Source organism: Lepidothrix coronata, unplaced genomic scaffold, assembly GCF_001604755.1.
Source record: "Lepidothrix coronata isolate B3197 unplaced genomic scaffold, Lepidothrix_coronata-1.0 Scaffold176, whole genome shotgun sequence".
In the NCBI taxonomy this organism is placed as follows: domain Eukaryota; kingdom Metazoa; phylum Chordata; class Aves; order Passeriformes; family Pipridae; genus Lepidothrix; species Lepidothrix coronata.
Genome location: NW_016690356.1, coordinates 1,133,249 through 1,154,874, shown reverse-complemented (window position 1 = coordinate 1,154,874; position 21,626 = coordinate 1,133,249). Strand labels below are relative to the sequence as shown.

The 21,626-nt window shown below is 43.0% G+C and overlaps 1 protein-coding gene across 15 annotated transcripts in view; it reads right to left on the bottom strand.

Annotated features, from left to right (window-relative positions):
- Window positions 1-21,626, bottom strand: part of MEGF11 (multiple EGF like domains 11) — a 268,428-nt gene that overhangs the window by 184,621 nt on the left and 62,181 nt on the right. For 14 of the 15 annotated variants that reach the window (XR_001877258.1, XR_001877259.1, XR_001877260.1 and 11 more), the window contains 5 exons: window positions 10,160-10,270; window positions 8,014-8,135; window positions 6,026-6,149; window positions 3,595-3,696; window positions 1,988-2,088 (listed from right to left, as the gene is read on the bottom strand). Coding sequence is in view for 12 of the 15 variants with exons in the window: in XM_017830247.1 (XP_017685736.1) it covers window positions 1,988-2,088; window positions 3,595-3,696; window positions 6,026-6,141 (319 nt within the window). In the remaining 3 variants the exon portion in view is untranslated. Of the gene's footprint in view, window positions 1-1,987; window positions 2,089-3,594; window positions 3,697-6,025; window positions 6,150-8,013; window positions 8,136-8,970; window positions 9,042-10,159; window positions 10,271-21,626 lie in introns of those variants that run through there. The other variant, XM_017830251.1, reaches the window with a different exon arrangement.

Genomic DNA, 21,626 nt, shown 5'->3' with positions numbered 1-21,626 from the left:
AATGCCCTCAAATAATCAGAATCCTCAAGTAACAAACCCCTGCAGTGATTTATTGTTGCAAGCAGTATGGCAATTAAAAAATAAAAAAAAAATAGAAATCAATAGATGGCAGAGAGAAAAGTCATAATAAATATGCTCTGTGCCAGACAGGATTCTGAGTCACGGAATTCTAGACTGTTATTAATAAAAGTACGTGGAACAACTGCTGAAATGGTATTGACACCTAAGAATTTAGAGGTAAGTACACACTTAACACAGGGAGGATTTCACCAAAGACAATGGGTTACTATAGATGTTTTTCAGGACTTGAGTAACAGCACTTTGCACTTCAAAAGAGCAAATTATTACTCTTTCTGTAAAATAATTCCAGTGCCTTATCTCAAAAGGCTGGTGATTTTTCACAGTCCAAAGCCCCTTTAATGTAACTGTTTGGCATAAAGGTCATTTAAAATGAGATCAGGGTGCATCCATGTTTTTGAGATGCTCATATATTACAATGTAAATCCAACACAGGAACTCAGATAAAAACATCAACAGATATAGAAAGAAGCAGCTGCAAAGCACAAGGTCAAGATATTTAAACATAGCTGGATAGTTGTATCATTTTTATATTTAAATTATTCCATGGCATTCTAAATCTGCCACTAAAAATTGGATTCTGATGCTGATCAGAACCCCTTTGTGTTTTTCTTGTGTTATAATCCCACAACACAAGATCTGGACAAGAAATCCCAGCTCCACTCTCTTTTTGAGCAAAGTGTGGCACATGCAGAACACTCAGAAAGCTGCAATACTGAAAACATGTGACATTTTTAACTAACAGACTAATTGCTGAAAGGTCCATTTGGATTTTTGTCTCCCTCAAACTGGCCTAACACACTCCAGAGCTTTTTATTTAACTCACACAGGGTAGTTGGGACAAAGATCTTCAGAGGTTTGAGAAGCTTTAAAAAGTTAAATTATTGACAGGAACCATGGAAAACCAGTGAGATTTTAACTGTTCTTACCTGGGTAAGAAGTTTCAAAGGTAAGAGGCAGAAACTTTACACTGCTGCTGCTTAAACTGTGCCATAGTTTATTCCTCAGTGTTCTCAGTTCCCCTAATTTAACATTAGTGAATGCTTGCATTAATTACTCCCCAAAGCAAGCTCAGGTTCAGGAAAGCACTGAGGAACTTCATTAACTCCCTCCCCAATGATTTCAGCAAAATCTTACTCAGGCACTTCAAATGCATGTACCTGAGATGACCTGAAACGCTGGGGATCTGCAATTCTGACTGAAACCAGGGGGACCTGGAAGGTCTGAAAACCAGCCCTTAACAGAGTCACAGAATCAACTGGGCTTGAAAAGACCTCTGAGATCATCGAGTCCAACCTTTGACCCAACCCCACCTTGTCACCCAGCCCATGGCACTGATGCCTCATCCAGTCTGTCCTTAAACACCTCCAGGGACGGAGACTCCACCGCCTCCCTGGGCAGCCCATTCCAAGGGCTGATCACTCTCTCTGTAAAGAACTTCTTCCTGATGTCCAACCTAAACCTCCCCTGGCACATCTCAAGACTGTGCCCTTGTGTCCTATTGCTGGTTCCTGGGAGAAGAGACCAACCCCTACCTGGCTCCCCCCTGCTGTCAGGGAGTTGTAGAGTGATGAGGTCTCTCCTGAGCCTCCTCCTCTCCAGGCTGAGCCCCCCCAACTCCCTCAGCCTCTCCTCACAGCACCTGTGCTCCAGTCCCTTCACCAGCTCTGTTGCCCTTCTTTGGACCTGCTCCAGCCCCTCCATGTCCTTCCTGAACTGAGGGGCCCACAACTGGACACAGCACTCGAGGTGCTGCCTCACCAGCGCCGAGTCCAGGGGCAGAACCACCTCCCTGGTCCCGCTGCCACACTGTTGCTGCTGCAGGCCAGGATGGCAGCAATACACCCTCAATTTGCCCCCAGCCCCTCCCCAGGTGCCCGTGGCTGTGCCCTCAGGGCTCTGTACATACGGATGCAGTAGTCTCCGCTCTCGTAGTAGCCCGGGCAGCACTGGGATCTCCGCCGGTACATCGTCCTCAGCCCCCTCCGATAGGCGGTTTTATAACTGATCCTAAATCACAGGACACAAAGCCATTTGACACCATTGAAAATCGATGCCTCCCCTCACAATTATATTTGTGTTAAATTATGGTAAGGAGAGCATTCGATAATTATTTTTTAACGCGCCAAGGCTTTTGATATTAAAAGCCACGATAAAGAAAGGAATCGATGCTTGTTTGGAAACTTGAAATATAACTTGTGTTATGAACACGGGGCTCGTGACACTCAATCACTGGAGCTCTTTCTAGGGCTGCTGCTTCCTTAAAACATTTCCCCAGTCCTACTGCAAGGGCAAGGAGCTTCTTGGAGAATAAATGCTTTATTTCTGCACGTCAGCCAGGTCAGCCCTCATCGATGGAATGAACGGGATCTCCAGCAGAGACCACTGTGGCAGCTGCTACAACAAAATCACCACGGTGGGAACTGCTCTCAGGACACACCTTGGCAAGTTAACCCCAAGTGATTTGTTCCTGCTTGCCAACCCTTCCAAGGAACTCGGGCCTTGTAAAGTGACATCATAGTCCCAGTTCAGTATTTAAAGCTCCTTTCCCCCACCACAATGCTGCAGTCCCCAGAAATCAAAAGGTGTGAAGCATTCTGTAGCTTTTCCACTGCTGATTCACAGCATTAGCAGTGATCCCGCATTACAGAAGTTATATTTAAACTGCATATTTTACAGCAAACATTTCAAAACAGCTTTGCTCCTGTTAGTTTATGGAAATTACCTAAATTGAACAAAGCCTATTGTCCCCCGTGTTAGATAAACTGATGGAATTCACTCTGCTGCATTCCAATCTATACAATGCCCCAGAAAGTTCTGCAGCCTTGTTCAGTTCTAAACACTGTAACACAGAAGCTCCAACCCCACAGTCAGTGGGAAGGTGCTGAAGAGCCCATTTGCAAATGAATGCATGAAAGTTAAGAGACCAACTGGCTTCCAAAACTCCCTAGAAATATTAGTGCATGTTTCTCATGATACTTTGGAATCAGAATGGATGTAACACTGATATCCTGCAGCCTCAGAAAAAAATAACTCTTTGGTATCATTCTTCAGCCAGTGCTAGAAATGGATCCATCCTCATTTTAGCTGATTTTCAGTGCAGATTTGGGTGCAGGATTTCAGATGTGGATCCCTTTTTAATTACCACTAATCCTCAAATGCCTGATCCTTCACAGTTTAGGAGGTGCAGTGAAATTCCCCCCACAAACCTGGACATGCACTGACCACTTGGAAAAGAGAGTTTGGTCAGGTGATAAACACTTCCAACCCCTTGGAAGGGCCAGTGACAAGGAGAAATACTCCTGGGTGGCCCCAGGAGGGACTGACTACCACTGATTTCACCCAAATTTCATGCACAAATCTCTCTGGAATTCTAAACACCCTGCACTGAACCCCATCTTTCTGTACATATGGAGTAGAGTACCACAAACATTTGGATAAGTAAGAGGGATGTGAGGAGAGAAAAAGGGGCAAAATGACTCTCCAAAGTCTGAATTTCTGGGGATCAGCTCTTACCTGTGTCTGGTGCACTTGAACCAGTTGAGGATGTCTGTGCATCGTGTGTAATAGATCTGATCAAAGGGGTGAGCATAAGATTCCTGCACTGTCACAGCATAGCTGGAAAAGGACACAGAAAGAAAGTTTCAGTGCCCTGGATATGCTGCTCACCAAGGTTCAGGGGGAAAAATAATTACATCAATAATCTTAGAAACTTTGGTTGTTATCAAAGAGCACAAAAGGGCTTCCTTCAACTACAGCTCTTCCTGAAAAGTTTGGAAGTGGAAACTGGTATCAGTATGAGCAATGAAACCAGTTTCTTTCCCCTTTTGGAAAAGAAACAAATGGTACTAAAATTCATGGAAGTTTAGAAAGTGAAATGTGCATTTGGTTAATTTATTAGTGCAAATTTTCAAAGAGAGGAAACCACCATGTTTTTAGAATGTCTCAGTTGCCTTCCTGGCTGGAAGTTAATCTTTTTCTTGTGTTCCCCACAGCAATAAGGGCTCACATTCCCTCAGCACTCTGCCAGCAGGATGGGATGCTCCCACTTCATATTGTGATGAAGCAGCACCATTACTTCAGATATTGGGTTCACCAAGCAAATAAAATGATCAGCAAAAAGTAGAAGAGTGTTTATTTTTGTGCTGCACAAATTAAAGCCTCTTCATTTGTAGCAGAAATAATCTCAGAATTACCTGCAAACTGCCACAAGAGGTAAGTGGTGTTTAGATTTGGAACACTGGGACAGAGGGTTGGAATGGGATCACCTCCCCTTGTGCAAATGAAGGGATATGGAGGAAAACTGGGCAATTTGACTGGAAATGAGAGCTCCAACAACACTAAGAATTCAGCAGCCTCCACCCCAAAACACCAGTCAGCCATGCAACAAGTTCCATGCTAAGTCCTGTGATTATACTGGCAGTGTTTGGGCCTCTCAAGTGACCCAGGAACCCAAACCTCCTGGAGCTGTGTCAGTCCTTCCAGAGCCTTGTTCTGCCCCACAGGGAGGGTGTGCCCTGCCAGGGGATTCACGTGCCAGGGGCTGACCTGCAAACAAGCCCCACTTTATCAGGGCTCCAATCCACACTGAAATCCTGCCAGGCAGGGCCAGGACCCAGGAATTAGATCCTCTGGGTCAATCATTACATTGATTGTCTTAATCCTCCAAGTGATTTCCCTCTCCTCTGCTGATGTGGTTAAACCCTGAGAGGCTGCACCCAAAACATTTGCTTGGAGGGTCTGATTGGCTTGAAATCCAAGATTGGGCTGTTCCTGCCCTGCTTGTCTTGTCCCCTCTAGACAAGCCAACCCCAGATGTTCCATTGTCCTCTGTCACAGTTTTGACAACAATGTTTTTACTTCTTTAATACCAAAAAGTAAAATATTTACATTGTTCCTTATTAATGTAAAACACTCACAAACCTTGATTATTATTTCACAATCCCGTTTATTATCCAGCAACAGCCCTAACAATCTTTTTCCCTTTGATTTATTAACATCTAACTAACAAAGTCATCTTGGTCAGTACAACCAATCAATTTTGGTATTTAATTTTTGTTTCTCCTTGATTGGGTCCCGAGGTTGCTGACTTTCTTCAGACAAAATCAATATTTTATTCCTGTGCTCTGCATGCACTTCACCTCCCCACACAGACTGCAAATCCCTTCTCCTGCCCAGCCTTTCCTTTGCACTTGCATTACCTACAAACAGTTAATTCCCTAATTAAGGCCTCAAAACCCAGTGTCATTAAAATATGATTCTATTTTTGCTCTTGTGAAGGGGTTTATTTTGCTGAAGTGTACATCAGTGTGGGATTAATAGAAGTGGAAATTTAGCAAGTTAAACAAGTGCAGGACCTCTGGCCTCTGCAAAGAGCCCCTGCATGAAGGTGAACCCCAACACAGCTTGGGGGTCTCTCTGTGCTCACAGAACTGTCCTGCTCAGAGCCACTTTTAGGACACTGGAACAATGGAGAGAACAAGAATTACCTGTAAGGGCCTTTCATGCACTTTTTGATGCTGACACGGATTTGGAAGGCAGGGCCACAAAGTTCAGGCCATGCAGAAACAGCCCCAGTGTTGCAGCAGGAAGGGCTTCAAACTTAGTCCAGATCAACAAGTTTTGCTCAACAACAACCAGACAGAAGCAGGACAGCACAAGGCCAGCATTTCTGTAGGTCTCTCCATGATAAATGCAAACAATTCTCCAGCTCAAACTCTGGAGAAGCTTCCCAAAGGACACAACACAGGGATCCATGTTCTGTAGCTGTAGCTTTAGAACAGTTCTTTGGGATGCTCCAAAACCTCCGAGGCACTCAAAAGTACAATTCCTGTAGAGCAAACCCCTGTTCTTTTCTGAGACAAGGTGGTATTTAGCAAAGTGTGGCTCTCAGTTTGCCTTTGAAATGGTCAGCAAAAAAAATAAAAACTGGCAGGTGACACCTTACCTTTCCCAATGACTACAAACATTTGGATCATCTGGATTTAGGGACAGAGTAGTTTTCAGCAGAAAAGTCAAGATAAGCCCTTTTAGAATCCACTGGAACAGTGTAAGTGCCACCATTGTTGTATCTAGATGGAAAAAAAGAAAGTAGAGCCATTAAAGCCAATTTTGAGGAAAACATCCTTCTCCAGCCTTTTCCTCTTTACTTTTGTGCAAGTCCAAATCCTGGGGAGTTATTCACAAACTGAAACACTTGAAAGAGCAATCAACTAAAAAATATAATTTTTTAAAAGTTCAAATCCATTCTAAAAGGAATTTATACATTTCAACCTAATAAACCCAATGAATTAGATGATCAAGCTACCCAAGGTATTGACAGCCCCAATGATTCCTCCAAAGAACATTTCTGATACTGATCGTTTTTATGACTGGCTGTCTGTGCTGACAAATAAATCACTGAGGTATGAAACAATCTGTTCTCCCATCGAGCTATAGGCAAGTGGAAGAACACCCAAATGCCCCCTTTGATTTATTTAAATGGGGTTTACAGGTGTCAATAGAACAGGCTGGGGCTGAGAAATGATTATTGCGTGAAGGAAGGAAAATCAATGCACTTTTCAGGTCTTAGATGGGGAATCACTTACAATGCATTGGGGCCCATTATGCAGAACACTGAACATGAATTAAAAATATTTGCATTGAAGCTGAAAAGACATTGTATCAAATTCATTAGGTGTGGTCTCTTCATCATCTTACTGTTCATCTGTTCAATGTACTGACTCACACCTGCTTGGGGCTTTGAAACCAAAGTTGTGGTGTTTGCCCAGAAGTCCCCAATGACTTCAGTCAAAAAATACAAAATACATAGGAAATACAGAGTTGCTTTTAAATGTAACAGCATCAGAGGTGTTAATCTGTAAAACATTCAGTCAGGAAAAAGTATTTTTAAATATCCACTTCAGGCATTTAACGTGGACACATAATTCACCATTCAAATCAGAAGTCCTAGAAATTATTCCTGGCAAGGAGATTGCCCTAAAAATAGTCTGAATGTTCATATGATCATCAAAAAAACACATGGCTCATTGCCTCGTGGTCCTGAGCAGCCCAGGGATGTGAAGAGGTTTGCTCTGCAGGGCACTGATATACAGCCCAGCATAAAGAGCCCATCACAAAGTAGAATGAAGAGCCAGGAAAGCTGCTCTGAAATTACCTCCTGACTCAAAGCCTTCTTAGCCACTTCAAGGACACCCGTTGTGAATTTGGAGTCAAAATCCCAGTGGGAGCAATAGTTCATCCTTTAAATTATTCCTCGAGCTCTGCTAAACCCAGAGATAGGTCTTAAGCCATGTAAGTCATATTAATGTTAATTAACATGATTTAATGTTAATGTTCCTCATGAAGTGGATTTAAGTCCAGCAGTGACCATTCCTTACCTGAGGGCTGTCCCAAAGCCCCACTGGAACAATGCAAAAGCTCCCTCTGGAAATCCAGAGGGCTGACGAGGCAAGGGGGTGTTTATGGAAAAGCCATTTTCCCCCTTTGCCCTAGGAACTGCTTCTCCATGGAGAAAAAGTGTCCTGAAGTGCCCATGGGACACAAATCCACCAACCCAATGTTCAAACACTCGGAGCTTGTTGGAGAGCAGAGCTGGACTTTCTCTGAGCAAAACAGGGATCAATGGGCATGAACCACCCAAGGATGAGGCTCCTCAAGCTCAGAGACAACCCTTTAACACAAATATCATCCAAAGATGCCTTTAACTATCCCACTGCCACCATTTGAGTCATGCCAAAGTGCAGGGGACAGGTTTTCCTGAGCACTGTATTTATAGGTTTTAATTGACCCCCTTTCTTCCTTCTCCACGGCTTTGGGACGGCCAGGACTGAGCAAATGGGGGAGAGAAGAGTTCACTTCAAGACAACTCTGCTCAAGCAAAAGCAAACCTTCAGAGAAAGGGGGGTTTAAATCAAAACTCAGCTCTGTGCTCACCTTAACTCCTCGAGAGCCTCAGCAGTTTGGGTTGGGGCTGAATTAATTACAGGAGGAAAGACAACCTGCCTGGGAACAGGGACTTTATCGCCCGCTCGTCGCCTTCCATCAGTTCTCAGCAACTGAAAGGTAAATAATAATTAATTCCAAGTAGAAATCAAACTTCTCCCCCACTCTAATTTCTTCTCCTTCAGTAGCAATTGAAGGTAGTGCCCTTGAGTCCAGGAGAAAGCAAACTTTCCAGAAAGATTTGCTTATAATGCACTGGATGCTGAGAAAGATGCTCTTAAGATCATCCATTCCTGCTGGAAATTACAGGCTTTTTATATTCAATTTTATATAACCTTTATATTAAAGTACTCCCTAAAAAAATACAAATAAATGAGAATAGAGTCCTGCTGCCTCACTCACTCTGAAGAGAATGAGACCTCTCACATTTCACTAAAGCAGCCACATATTTGAATTCTGTAGTTCTCAGAGACCTCAATTTGTTCTTAAGAAAATGATGTGTCAGTTTAGTTTTTAAATCAAACAAACACCACAGAATTATTTATAAGCCTTAATAGCACCTGGCATATTTTTTTGCAATGTATTTGAAAGAGGTTCTAAATTGTTTTCTAAACTTTTAATGCTAATGCCATTTTATTATCTGTTTGTAATGGAGCTGCTTTGTGCCAATAATTTCCTAAATTTGTAAGTCAGATCATAGATCAGAACCATCCAACTCCCCAAATCCAGCAGAACCTCATTCATCTCAAGTGTCTCTTTTTGTACCTCAGATGAAATATTTCACTTTGATCACCGTTAATAGAAAAGCCCTCACACCAAAATGGAACGGTTGCTATTACAAGAGTCAGAATAAAACTCTAAAAATAGGAGCACATTTATTAAAAACCAACATCAAAAAAGAGCCCAGGAATGACACCTAATAGTGGGTTTGCAGCTTGCCTTGCTCACCACAGCACACACTGAATTCCTGCCCTGGGTCATGTTCTCCAAAGAGGAGCATCAACCAGCCTTCCAGGTTCCTGGAATGTCATTAAAGATACAGCCAAATTATATCCATATTTCCAGGGCCTGCCCCTCTCCCAGGACAGGCAATCAGCATAATTGACACAAAGGTCCTCTGTGTAATCCCCACGTGGACTCTGACTTCACGCCTCTCCAGGGTTGATTTTTCCTTTCAGGAGTGAAAGGAGTCAATTTAGGTACAATTTAGCAAGAAAGAGACTCTTTCAATGCAAAATACAACCTGGTGTTCTTTCACAAGTGTCTCGCTCGCTGTTAATTAGAACTCATCAGGTATCTGGTGCTCATTAAGGCCATTTTCTCATACCTGGTTCCTTTCTGAATAAATGTCAGTATTTCACTTACAATACTGATACAGGTCACTGGTTCCATCACAGAAAAAAAGCCTCAGATCTTAACTATAGGAAATCTTGTAGGTGGCAAATCATTAATTTATTTGTCTATGGAGTCACTTTACAAACACTTTTGTTGAGGAAACTCTGCTGGGGTTTGCAAAGACACCAGGAGATGCAGATGATCCTTTAAATTAGACGACCATGTGGCCCATGTGCAAAGAAAATAAGACCTCAAAGAATCCTTGCTGGGTGAAATAAATAACCTATAAAGCTTTTTCTGGGTGTTGAGGACCTGGTTTTGGTCACATTCTTATGCACTTTAAGCGGCTGAGGGGAGAAAAAGCAACCCAAAACCACAGGTTGAATTTCTCCTCTGCTTCCCTGGCTGACAGGCTGGAAAATCCAACTAAAAATGACCATTAGAGACTTTCCTGTTCAGGGCCAGAGGTGGTGAAACATTTCACTTTGACATCTCTGTCATAAAATATTTCATAACGTGACTTCGACATGAAATTCAAACAGAGTTTCCAGTCCATGACAGAGCTCTAAATTGAAAGCTTTTCTCTCAATTTGGGGTGAATTGTGCTCTAAGCCAGGCAGAAAACCCTAATTTGATGTCCAGCTGTAAACAGGGAAAACATTTACAGAAGTGGCTTTCCCTAGCAGGCAATATTCTTAAATCCTGGTGTGCTTTTGAAGATGTTTAAATGTCCACGCAGCCAATTAACCTTGCCAGAATTTTTCCCACCAGTTTCCAAGTGATGTCGTGTTAAAATTCTTACCTCAAAGTGCTAAAAATTCCCAGTGGATCCTGTTTTTACTCCTCCCAGCCCATGGAGACACCCAGCACGTTCCCAGGATAGCAGGAGAAAGCTCCTGGATGCTGCTTGGCCCTGGGAAGCATGAATTAGGAAAACACTGGTCAGAGGGAGCGTGTTTGGGGGAGTGGGAACAAATCAAGGCAGAAAGGAGATAAATCCTTGCAAATAATTAGATATCCCAACGTAATTGTGCCATATCACACCCAATACCATTATCCTGCTTCCAGGCAAAGTGACCAGGAAAGGATTTAAGAACAAACATCCCTTTTACACCCTCCCAGCCTCCAGAAATTTGTTTCCTTATCATTTCCCACAACATTTTGTTTACATAAGGACTTTTCCTTGTGTTAACATCCCAACAAGAAAATTTAATTCCTTTCAGGAAGTTTGATGAAAGACCTTGCAAAAGCCTTCTGGAATTCTAACAGCATCTTCTTGATCTACATATTTCCTTCAAAGAGCTTTAACAACTTACAAAGCCTTTACAAAGCCACGCTGATTCTTCATAAACGTATTATATTTATCCAGATAAATCATTTTCTGTGCTGAATTACAGTTTCTACCAAATGTGCACCAAAATTAAAATGGGTGCTAGTATTTGGGTGTGAGCAATGGAGGAAAATGCAAGAGAATAGTTAAGCCAGGAAACAAAAAGTTGGATTTCACTGGAGAAGCATTAATGGGATGGAGGATTTGCTGATTCCAGGATTTCAGTCTCTAAGTAGCAGCAAGCTTCCAACAAGCTGCCCTTGGTGCTATCCCTCCTTCTCATCCCATCTGAAATTTTCATGATAGTTTAGGCAAGGGATCATTTAAACACACACTTCATTTGGCTCCACAGCAGGTTTTGCTCGAAACAAGCTGTTATGAAAGCTAAATGAGGCCACGAGTTTCAAAACTCATCGGGGTTTTTTGGATGCCTCCATTTAGGATTAATAACTTGAGATACCACGAAAGGGCTGAAAAAAAAAAAAGCAGAGCTTGGGATACATGCTAAGAAGAGCTTGTTTTACTCTGGGCAGTCAAGAACAAATCCATTCAACCTCACCAGTCACCTCTAAAAGTTGTTGTCGTGACCAACAGAAATATTGCCAATGACAGGCTGCGGTTTTGTTTGTTTTTTAATGAAAATTTAAAGCTGTTTTAAACAGATAAACACTTCCAGGAAGGCTCAGGTACAGAATACAAAAACACTGACAATGTGATTCTTATCATCCGAGCACAGAGAAATCCAAGGGATGGAAGAAGGAGCAGAAACACCAGACTGTGCTCTGGGTTCCCTCCACTGGCATCTCACACAATTAACGAGGGAAAGGGAAGACAAGAATTAACATGTCATTAACATGGCTTGGGAAATGAAAGAATAAAAGCAAAATTCAGAGGTTTGCACAGTTTAGAGGGCAGACATCAGGTACAAAGAGCTGCACCCTGAGTCCTGTTTGCTCAGTCTCAGCAGTCACCACCTCTGCTACATCATTCCCTAAGCAGGAGCTGGTCAGCACCAAGGAAGGCGCCAATTCCATTTCCCAAGATGTCATTTTAGAAGGTTTTTCTTTAAAGCACACCAGGGTCCCAACTGCTGCAGTGCCCTCATGACCCCCCCTCACATTCTTTGAACCACAGTTGCTCAGTTTTCCATAACTGGGTGGGGGGCTGATTTCAGTGGGATCTGAACATCCCAATCTCTTCAAATTTCTGAGCTGTAAAATACCCCAGTGGGAGCTGCAATTGGTGCAGTGAACACTGTTACAGTGCCACGGAGAACTTATGGAGCCTGAAGATCTGCTTTGGTGGTAACACCCTCACCAGCTGATTTCTGGAGTCACTGGGAGCTTGGCTAGAGCAAAGCAGGAATAAATAATGAAGTCAGAGCTCCTCGACCTATCAAATGTTATTTCTGGAAGCTCAGGATTGTTCCTTCAGTGACCTCAGAGGAAAAGTGGGTCAAAATACCACAGAGACATGTCACTAGGCAAGGAATCTGGGCAATTCCTTTAGTTATGGCTAATGAAGTATGTTTGTCAAGACAAGAGTCTGTGTGTCTGAGACTGTTTAAATCACAGTGGCAAAGATTTAAGCCCTGGTGCTGGTTTAGCAGAGTGGGCTGGGCTGAGGTGGTTCAAATTCCACGAGAATTTTGCATCCAGTGTTTTCTGTAGGTCAGCACTGAGCCTTCAGCCACAGCCACCAACAGCAGCAGGCTTTGGAACCTCAGGTGGCATTTAGGACACACAAGTTCCCAAAGTCTCAGTATCTTCCAGAGGGGAAGAGCACAGGCTGTCCTGCCAGGTGCTTTAAAAATCAGCTTATCACAAACTGAAAGGTGATTAGATACTGAAGCAACAACGTGTAAACATGTCTGGCGTTTGCCATCCACTCTGTGAGATCCACACCAACACACACACAGAGATGCAGACCCAGGATTTTGTCAGCATTACACAAACCCCACCAGCCCTTGTGCAAAGCACAACTACCAACCCAAAGAGCTATTATTCACCACCACACTGAATTTCCTTTTCTGAAATAATTGAATAGTTAATCAATAGTCCAGCAGAAATATAATGAAAATATTACATTAACAACACCTAAAAACATTGCTGAACCGGTGCCCAAAGCCAGATAACTGCTGGCTCCTTTTCAGGAAGGTCAGCTTGGAAAAAGATTATCTGTGATTTTCTGCCCATAATTTCGTACTTGTACTCAACTACCAGTGTAAATTTGGAAGGCAGCCCTTTGAACAGTTGGCCCTTGAAGTTATTAATCCAAACTCAGGCCCCCTGAAACCCTCGTGTTCCTCCCAGTGCCCAAGCCCTGAGCTGCTCTTCCAAGCCCTGCCAGTCCGGACAGGGGATGGTTGATGTTCCAACGGCGCTTCCTGCCAAAAGCAAGTTGGTGTTGGCAGGATTTGAGAGCAAAATCCTGGGCCTCTGAAGTATTTCAAGAGAAAACAAGATCTCTCCTGCAAGCTGAGAGATCCTCCCGGGGCAGCCTTCTGTGAACCCTCTCCACTAAAACACGGTAAACAAGGAAAGTCTGGAAGAGCCACTTTGTGCATTTGGCTGCTCAACCCTCTGCGCTGATCCCACCATCCCAGTGCTCCAGGAGGGATGGCAGGGAAGGCAGGCAGGCTCTGATACCCCTCTACTGATCCCAGTCCTCTGCTCAGTGGAATGTTAAAGCTCCTGAAGCTGTGTGGGGAGTCACTGGCTCCTGACTGAACAGTATATTTATTTTTATATATATTTATATCCCCTATCCCATGAATATTCCCGAGATGCCTCCACAGACATTCCTTCAGAAGAGAAAGGAGCTGACACACATCAAAAAACCTCAACTCCTGAGAAGCCAAGTGAGCTTGAAGTGAGCTCACACGCAGCCACCCACCCAAACAATTGCAACATGGGTTTCCTCAGACACTTGGAGAGCCACAACGGCCTCGTGTCCCCAGAACACCCAGCATAAATAAAGCAAACATTTTTCTAAATATTCTAAATATTTAGTTAAAAAACCCCAACCATTTATGGCAAGTGAATTTTTCACAGCATTGAAAGAGTGCACATGAAGTTGACCTGAAAATGGGAGTAAGGAGCAATGAAATCAAAGGGTGTTCAACAGACACACAGTGAAATAAATAAACTGTCATTCTCTGAAAGTCAGGAAACAAAAAAAAAGTGGTTTGAAAATGTAGAATATCTTTTATGGTTATATATTTTTTAAAATTACTTCTATTTGTCAAGAACAATTGGACCCTTCTTTTTGTCTTCATTTATCTCAGTGGAAAATAAAATGGAACAAAGCAAAAAAGTCCCAAGTACAGTGAACAGCTGAGCCAGGGACAAATTAAGTAACACAGATTGATGGCTGTTGATCTCCAGCAGCACCATCACATCCCAGTGCTACAGCTCATATTTCATTTAAAGACCTGTCTCTCCTTTTCCAAACAGTGCAGTATTTCTGGGAGAAGGCTGATTTGCAAGCCTTGGAGCTGCACTGAGAATCCAGACTCAGTTTTCCCAATTTGGCTTTAAAGTTGGTGGATTCCTTGAAGTTTTGGGGTACCAACTGAAATAAAGCAAAACCAAACACTGGGATAAAATGAACACTGAAGCTGAATATGAATTTTTTTTAAAAATGCTGCTTTTTATCTTCAGTATCTTTATAAAACAGGAAGGAACCAATGTTTGCTACCTCTTCCTCTCTACCTTTGCTGACCCCACTGGTCCAATATGTTCAGCTGCTCTCCTGGGGGTTTTCCCAGAGCTTTATCCTCCCTGGCATTCCCTGCTACAGCAGCACGTGGATGTCCCTCTTCCCACATTCCATTTTCCTCTCAGCCTCTTGCAATCTTCACCTAAGAGTTTTTAACTCCATAGATATTGAAGACATTGATAGCCCATCCAGAATATAAATTTTTCTACAGATGTCTGTTAAATATAAATGTTAAATCAATTTTTACATTTCTAATGGCTTAAGAATTAGAGCGGCCACATAAAAACTGCCAATTTTACTTGAAATAAAAGAGCTTTCCTCAGAAGCTGCAACAACCCTTTGTGTTTTCCTGTGTTTCTTACAGGACATACATGGAGTGGCATCAATACTGGAGGGTTGGTATTTGGTTCAAGCATCTCAAAGCTAAAAGCCTCAACTTTGGGGTCCACAAAATGTACCTGATTTTCAGAGCCCAAATCTGTGTCTGAGAATCAGGGTGTCACTCAGCTGCCTGGCTAGAAACTCCTGGATTTGGGCATCCAACATGGAAAACAGGCTGAGCAGATGTGCCCTCCTCTAGGACACAGAGCTGTGCCATGGAGAAGGTCCTGGTGTGGGAAGGTCTTTGCAATCCCTGCTGGTCACTGCTGTGAGGGGGAAAAGAGCTGCAGAATATTGCTGCTTAACTATCCACAGTGCCTAAAGCTCATCTCCCAAAAAACACCTCTAAAGGAGGCTCAAGATGCACAGGAAAATGTGAGGTCATTTATGTCCCAGCAAGGCAAGACTCAGACCCCAAATCCCTTTCCATGCCGTGACTCCCCTGTGAACCAGGACGGAGAGTGCTGGGCATCAAGGGTCCCCCTGGGGCCCAGGGAGGGCTCTTTGAGAAGCAAAATGTCTTAATCCAGACTTAAACCTGCAGCTGTCAACCACCCAGCACAGACTGTGGACCCTCAGGCACAGAGAGGGGCCCAGGAACAGCCTCCACGGAGCCCCCGAGCAGCACCCACTGCACCCACCGAGCAGGGTCTGACTGGGCTGAGAGGGGCAAAACATCCCAGCCTGACACTGCTGACCCTGTTTGCTGCTCCTGGTGGAGCAGGGAAAGGAGGAGACTGTGGCCAAAACACCCAGCAGATCCAAACAGTCCTCCAAAATATCCTCACCTTTCCAGGAACCATCACAGCCCCCGTTCGAGCAGTAACTGGAGAGATAAATGAGAACATGACCCCAGCCTTATTTAATTTTCCATCACTATGCAAAGCTCTTGACTCTGCTGTCTCCATGACCTACTTTATCTATTGTTTATTTCTTTTTTTTTTTTCTTTTCCAGGAAATTGTTCATTAAGGATAAGAGCACCTGGCTTACAGTAACAGGGCACTGTGCAGAATGTCTGTCAAAGAGCTGAGGGAGGAATAGTCAGGAATAAATCACAAAGAATTGAGGGGCTGCAGGGGAGGATCTCGGGCAGAAGAAAGGAAAGAAGAGGCAAGGACTGAAGGATCTACTGGTGTAAATGGTTGAATTCACTGAGTTCACTGTGCCAAACTGAATCTGGAGAGGATTTGCACATGCCAGCTCAGTCTGATGCAGATGGAACTGGAGCTACTCAGGTTAGAGCAAGTGTTTGCTTCCTGGCAGGAAAAGAGGAGCTGGAAAAATCCCTACGGACAAAACCAGACCTGAACAACTGGTGCCTGCAACCACCTTGGCTTCTTCTTCCCCCTCTTCCTAAATTGGACACCGAAAACTTATTTAACTACTTTGAGAAAAGAAGGTTAACAAAAAACTATAACAGACTTCATGGGTCAGTTTTAGAGCTTAATTTCCATCATTTTACAGAGGTACCAATTACGGGCTTTTTCCACAAGGTAAGACAAGCACAGTTTTCTCTCTGTGTTCTTCCCTCACCAACATCATCAGCTGAGTGCTCTGACTGAGCCCTCTCCAGGTTGCTCTCAGCCCCACAGCACTCAGATGATGGAAAAGAACACTTCCCTTTATTAACCTTCATTAAGCTCTCTGCAGAGGCCAAAGAATTGGAGCTTAATAGCTGCTTATACATTTTTTACCTTAGTGTATCACAAGCTTAACACAGCTTACTCTGAGCTGAGACACTCTGAGCAAACACCCCTTACAAATATCCCACTAAACAGAACCAATGCCAAGTCCTCCTCTCCACAGTGGGCACACAAGGCTGGCAGGAAACAAGGGAGTTCCCCATTTTCCTCTCCTCTCCCATCAGATACAATTTCAGTACAGTTAATAAAAAAGGCATACGCCTTGAGGCTTTTGGTTTGGTTAGCACCAAACTTGTGGACAACTTATATTTTTAAGTATGATCTAATAATCTTGGTCTCTCTCCAGAGCACAGAACTGAAGGTTTTCTAGTAATGAAGGTTTCCTAAGGTCTCCTCCTTCCATCTGCCCCAGTTCTTCAGGTACCATCTGTGAGTGCTGTTTGCCTCCTCAGACATTCTTCTGACCATCATCTTGTTATCTCCCACCCTGCTGCCCAAAACCTCTCTGGAAATCCCATTTAAAACTGCCTGGGGATTTCTTCCCAGGATCAACTTGCCCTTCCCAGAACTCCCTGCAGGCAATTGTATCACTATTCCCCTTCCAAGGGAACCTCTGCAGCCTCTGGCTCTTCACTCCCAATTCCAGAGCTCCTGGAACTCCAGGGGTGCCAGGAGCCGCAGGGTGAAGGGTCAAGATCCTGTAATTTGGTGATCCCTCTTTTACCACTGAACACAAAACATTTTCTCTGTGGATGAAAATGTCTGAACTTTGAGTTTAGAACCAGTGGAATCAGGATTGGTGATTGTACATTCTCTTCTTGCCCCTCATTAGACTCTTACTGGCCTTAATCCCCTCTTCCTCCTGTCTTTCATCCCACATGGCATTGCTTCTTCCCCTGGAATTCCTTCCTTCAGACAGGGAGAAGCCAAACTATAGCTCATCTCTTCCTAAAGCAACACTTTCCATGATTTCAAAATGCAGCCCCAAAGTATTTGAATAAATCATCAATGACTGTTTTACATCCCGGGCCATTCAAAGAGCTCCTCAGGCTGATTTTGGAGGAATGTGTTGTTAATACACCTTGAAATACCCTCTGGATTTTCTCCCAAGGGCTGAGGAGTTAAATGCCCTCCTCCCAAGCCAAAGCAGACAGAGCCACAAATGGGGATGGGGAGATGTTGTGTTTTGCTGTTTGTTTGTTTGTTTGAGTTGGGAGCCACCCACCAGCCCAGACATTCATTTCTCTGCCCATTCCAATTCTCTGGTTTGCTAACCAGGCACTCCAGGAGAAGGTGGGAGTAGGAAGGAGTAGGTGGGAACCAGAGCAGGCAGAAGTTCTTAAAATGTTACTCTAAGAGCTGAAAATTGCAAATTGATTTTTAAAAATTATAGTAAACTTCTCATTTTTTCAGACTTTTTTTTTTAAATACTGACTCTGACAGAGATTTTTATATTTTCTCTGTCTTCAAGTTCCTTCTCAGAAGGGTATGGTCAAAATAACCCCTTCAGACCTTTAACATCTCAATGCAAACAGGCACGAAAAGGCCAGCTGGAAATCTGGAGAGGGATTTAGCTCTAAAAGATGTTCACACTTCCCAATCTAAACAAAATATTTACCAGGAATATCTCACCTTATTACCACGAATTGAAATTTCAGGCAACTGAACAGACTAATCACATACACAGACTTTAAAAACCAGGCTTTTCATGTTCTTGAGTATAAGCAATTAAGGGTAAGAGTAACGTTTCATAATTATGTCATTGATCTCAATTCCTTCTCATTTTCCTATGAAAGCACTGTACTTACATAAGACACATCTGAGGTTGTTCCTGTTGCTCAGATCCACATTTGTTCCAATCAAATATTCACCTCATGACTTGTGGTGGTTTTTCTTTTTTTGCTTTTTTAGTTTTTGCCTTCACATGAAATTTAAATTTGGGAAGTATGAATGCATCATTACCTTTGAAAAAAGTACTGAAAACTCATTTAAAAAAAAAAATATAAAAAGTCCTAGGGAGCTATGGGAAATTGTGTCTTAGCCTGGCCTACTAATTAAAATCAACTATGCCACATTATTTCCACTGTTCAGAAGTATCCGCCTACAGATCTTAAAATCTTTTTCCCAGTGATTAAAATCGGGAGGAAAAAAAATCCCAAATCTCTCCCCTCTTTCATGTGGAGCCACACAGCACAGGCTTTGCCAGCTTTCCAAGTCCATTAAAGCATCACCTTGGAAAAGAGAGGCAGAGCAGGGCCCAGGAGTGGTCTATGGGAGGCTCCTGGTGTTCAAAGCACCCCCAGCCAGGGCCACTTTGGCTCACTCACCGTGGGGATCCCTCGGAGCAGGAAATCAATAATATCATTAGGAAATGCTGGGCTGTTGCTCAGAAATCTTGCTACAAACTTATCTGCCTTTGATCAGGCCCAGCTGACTGCTAATGACATTTAATGTTAATTAATGAAAATACAAGTTCTTCGGAGAATTATCTAATTATGGACGTTAAAAAATGAAGTCTGTAATAAGTGTAATTTCTGTTTAGATCAATGGCTCTTGTTTAGGATACTCTAAGAAGACACTGGGATTATGAGTCACCTTTAACTCCAGTTTCTCCTGCCTTACAGGACCACTTGGAGCAGCTGAGCCACGTCATAAATGATTCCCAATTCCACAGGCTGCAGGTAAATCCTTCCTCAGCTCTGGGACAGCACCAACAGAATATTTTATGGCATTCTCTTCTCTTTTGACAATGGGTGACTGACAGCAAAGCAGCACGACTGAAGTTCCTGACAAAATAAATAAGTGGGCAGATTAAGCAGGGATTTCAAAGGAATGACTGCAATCCTTAGGGAACAGCTGTTACAGGAGGAGAAGGATTTCATTAGCTCCGGAATGCAACACTTTGCTACCACTCACTTTGCCTGCCTGAGACCCCAGACACAGAGAAACATCTACATCTAAAAATATTCCAATCTGATGTAAAGATGTCTAAGAAACTTTTCCTGATTGTCAGGAGGTGAAGGGAAAATTGTCGTTATTATAAAACGCCGTGGGATTCACCAGAAACATCGGGTCTGGTTTAATATGGCTGGGCCCAAACTAGGAAAGAAGGGTGGAATAAATGTGTTGTATTAACACCCATATGGCAGCTTTTACAGTTAATAGTCATGTCAGTTAGCTCCCATTTCCCAAGACATTATGGCTTTGAGAAATATATATATAAATTGGGAAATACATATCCTAATGCTTCTGCTTAATATCAGCTACATCCAGTAACTGAGCCCCTGGGTTTGGTGAGAATACTCTAATCCCAGAATCTGAGAATACACCTGACTTGCAAGAGCCTTTTCCAATACAGATGAGGAAAAAAGGAACACCTGTCATATTTTCTCTCTGACACCCATACAGAGTAGCTTTAGAATATTCAGAAATTGTCAATATTCTTGCAGCAGCTCCATTAATCCCACACAGGACATTCCCTGTTCAGTGGCACACTCTTGTCAGCAAGAGTGGAGAACACTGAACTTAGAAGTAAACTGAGGTTTCCAATGCTCTAAATTCCTGGGGAAAATAAGAGACACACAGAGGGGAATAACAATAATAATAACAATAATAATAATAATAATAATAACGATCTTGCTTCACGTCTCAGAGTTGGGTTTATTTTGAAACTGCTGAGAGCAGAAGGTTGGCTAAAGAGGTGCCACTTGTTCTTGCCCCAGATGTGAAGGAGCTGCTGTGCTCAATACCCAGTGATTAATGATTGCCTGCAATCAGCCCTGCAAATCACTGGCATTGAGTGACAGAACGATCCCGTGCCACCACACAGCCCCACATCTGAGCCTTGTTCTGGGACACTCTGCTCCTCATGCTGCCATTTTTGGTACCGTGAGTGGCCTCAAAAAAAAAATTTAAAAAAAAAAAGGGCTTTATGATGTTCATGAATAAACAAGTTTTCATGTGAGAGAGGTTTCTATTCCTTTCTGCCAGATTTATTTTTCTGTTCACTCCTGACCTCTCCCATCCCACTCCACCTTGTAGAAGCACTGCCTTGTGCAAATGGCCTGACATTTTTCCATCTCTGCACAAAAATACCTCATTGAATCAGTGCTGGAAGCCCTGACTAGAACCAGACCCCTCTTCTCTGTCACATCCATATGAGCCTCTACCTCACAGCAAAGATTCACATTGTTAGGCCCTGGCTGTACATCTTTGCATTTGTTTTATTAAGTTTCTTGCTGTTACTACACTCCACCAGGTCATCCAGCTCTTCCTCTATGAAAACCCAGTCCATCATGGTCCTGAGAAGCTCATTAGGCTCCTAAATTAAACCTGGAATGCCAGTCCAGCAAGCAAGGGACAGGCAAGAACTCTGATACCCCTTCGTTTTCCCAGATGAAAATCCCACAACATAATAAATGAAGAGAAAAGGAAATAAAAGGATTGTAGAATCAAACATTCAATTTTACAAATTCTTCTTAATCACTTCAAGTTGTCTTTAATCATCCGAAGTTCACACCTAGAAAACACACAATTTCTGGGTTCGTATTAGTTATAGGCTAAGGAGGATTAATTTCTTTGTGGATAAATAGCTGGATGCTCATAATTCAATATAAAACAGTAAGATTGAGGGTGATAAAGCTGCCCAGGAGCAGCACAGGGCAGGGGGTGTGAGCTGAGGAACGTGGAAGGAAATGCCTTGGAAGGAAATGATAGTTTGAGTCTTAGCAAAAGATGGAACAACATCATAACTGTCAGAGCAATTTTCCACACGGGTAGTTTAACACCTGAACTATTGCTTGTTTTTGAGGCAGAACCATTCCCAGTTTCTGTCTGTTCTCCTCGGAATCAACAGCACTCGGGGATGTGTCATAAACAGTGTTTGCCTCAAGGAGCCAAGCACGGAGGTGGGGACTTAATGAGCAAACAGGAGTTCCTTAACAACACAAAAATCGAGAGGCTGGTTCGTTTTCTGCAAACATCTGGGTTGTAAATAACTGTAGGCTTCATAGAGATGATCATTAGACTGCTCTCACTTAATGTCATAAAGAGTGAGGTATTAATTTTAATTAAATGGGACCATAATTTCCAGCTTTGCATGTGAACAGAATCTTCCTCTGTTACCTGGTACCTCAGGAATGCAGCAGCAATGACAACATTCCTGTGGCATCTCATCTCACATCTCCTACTTCTC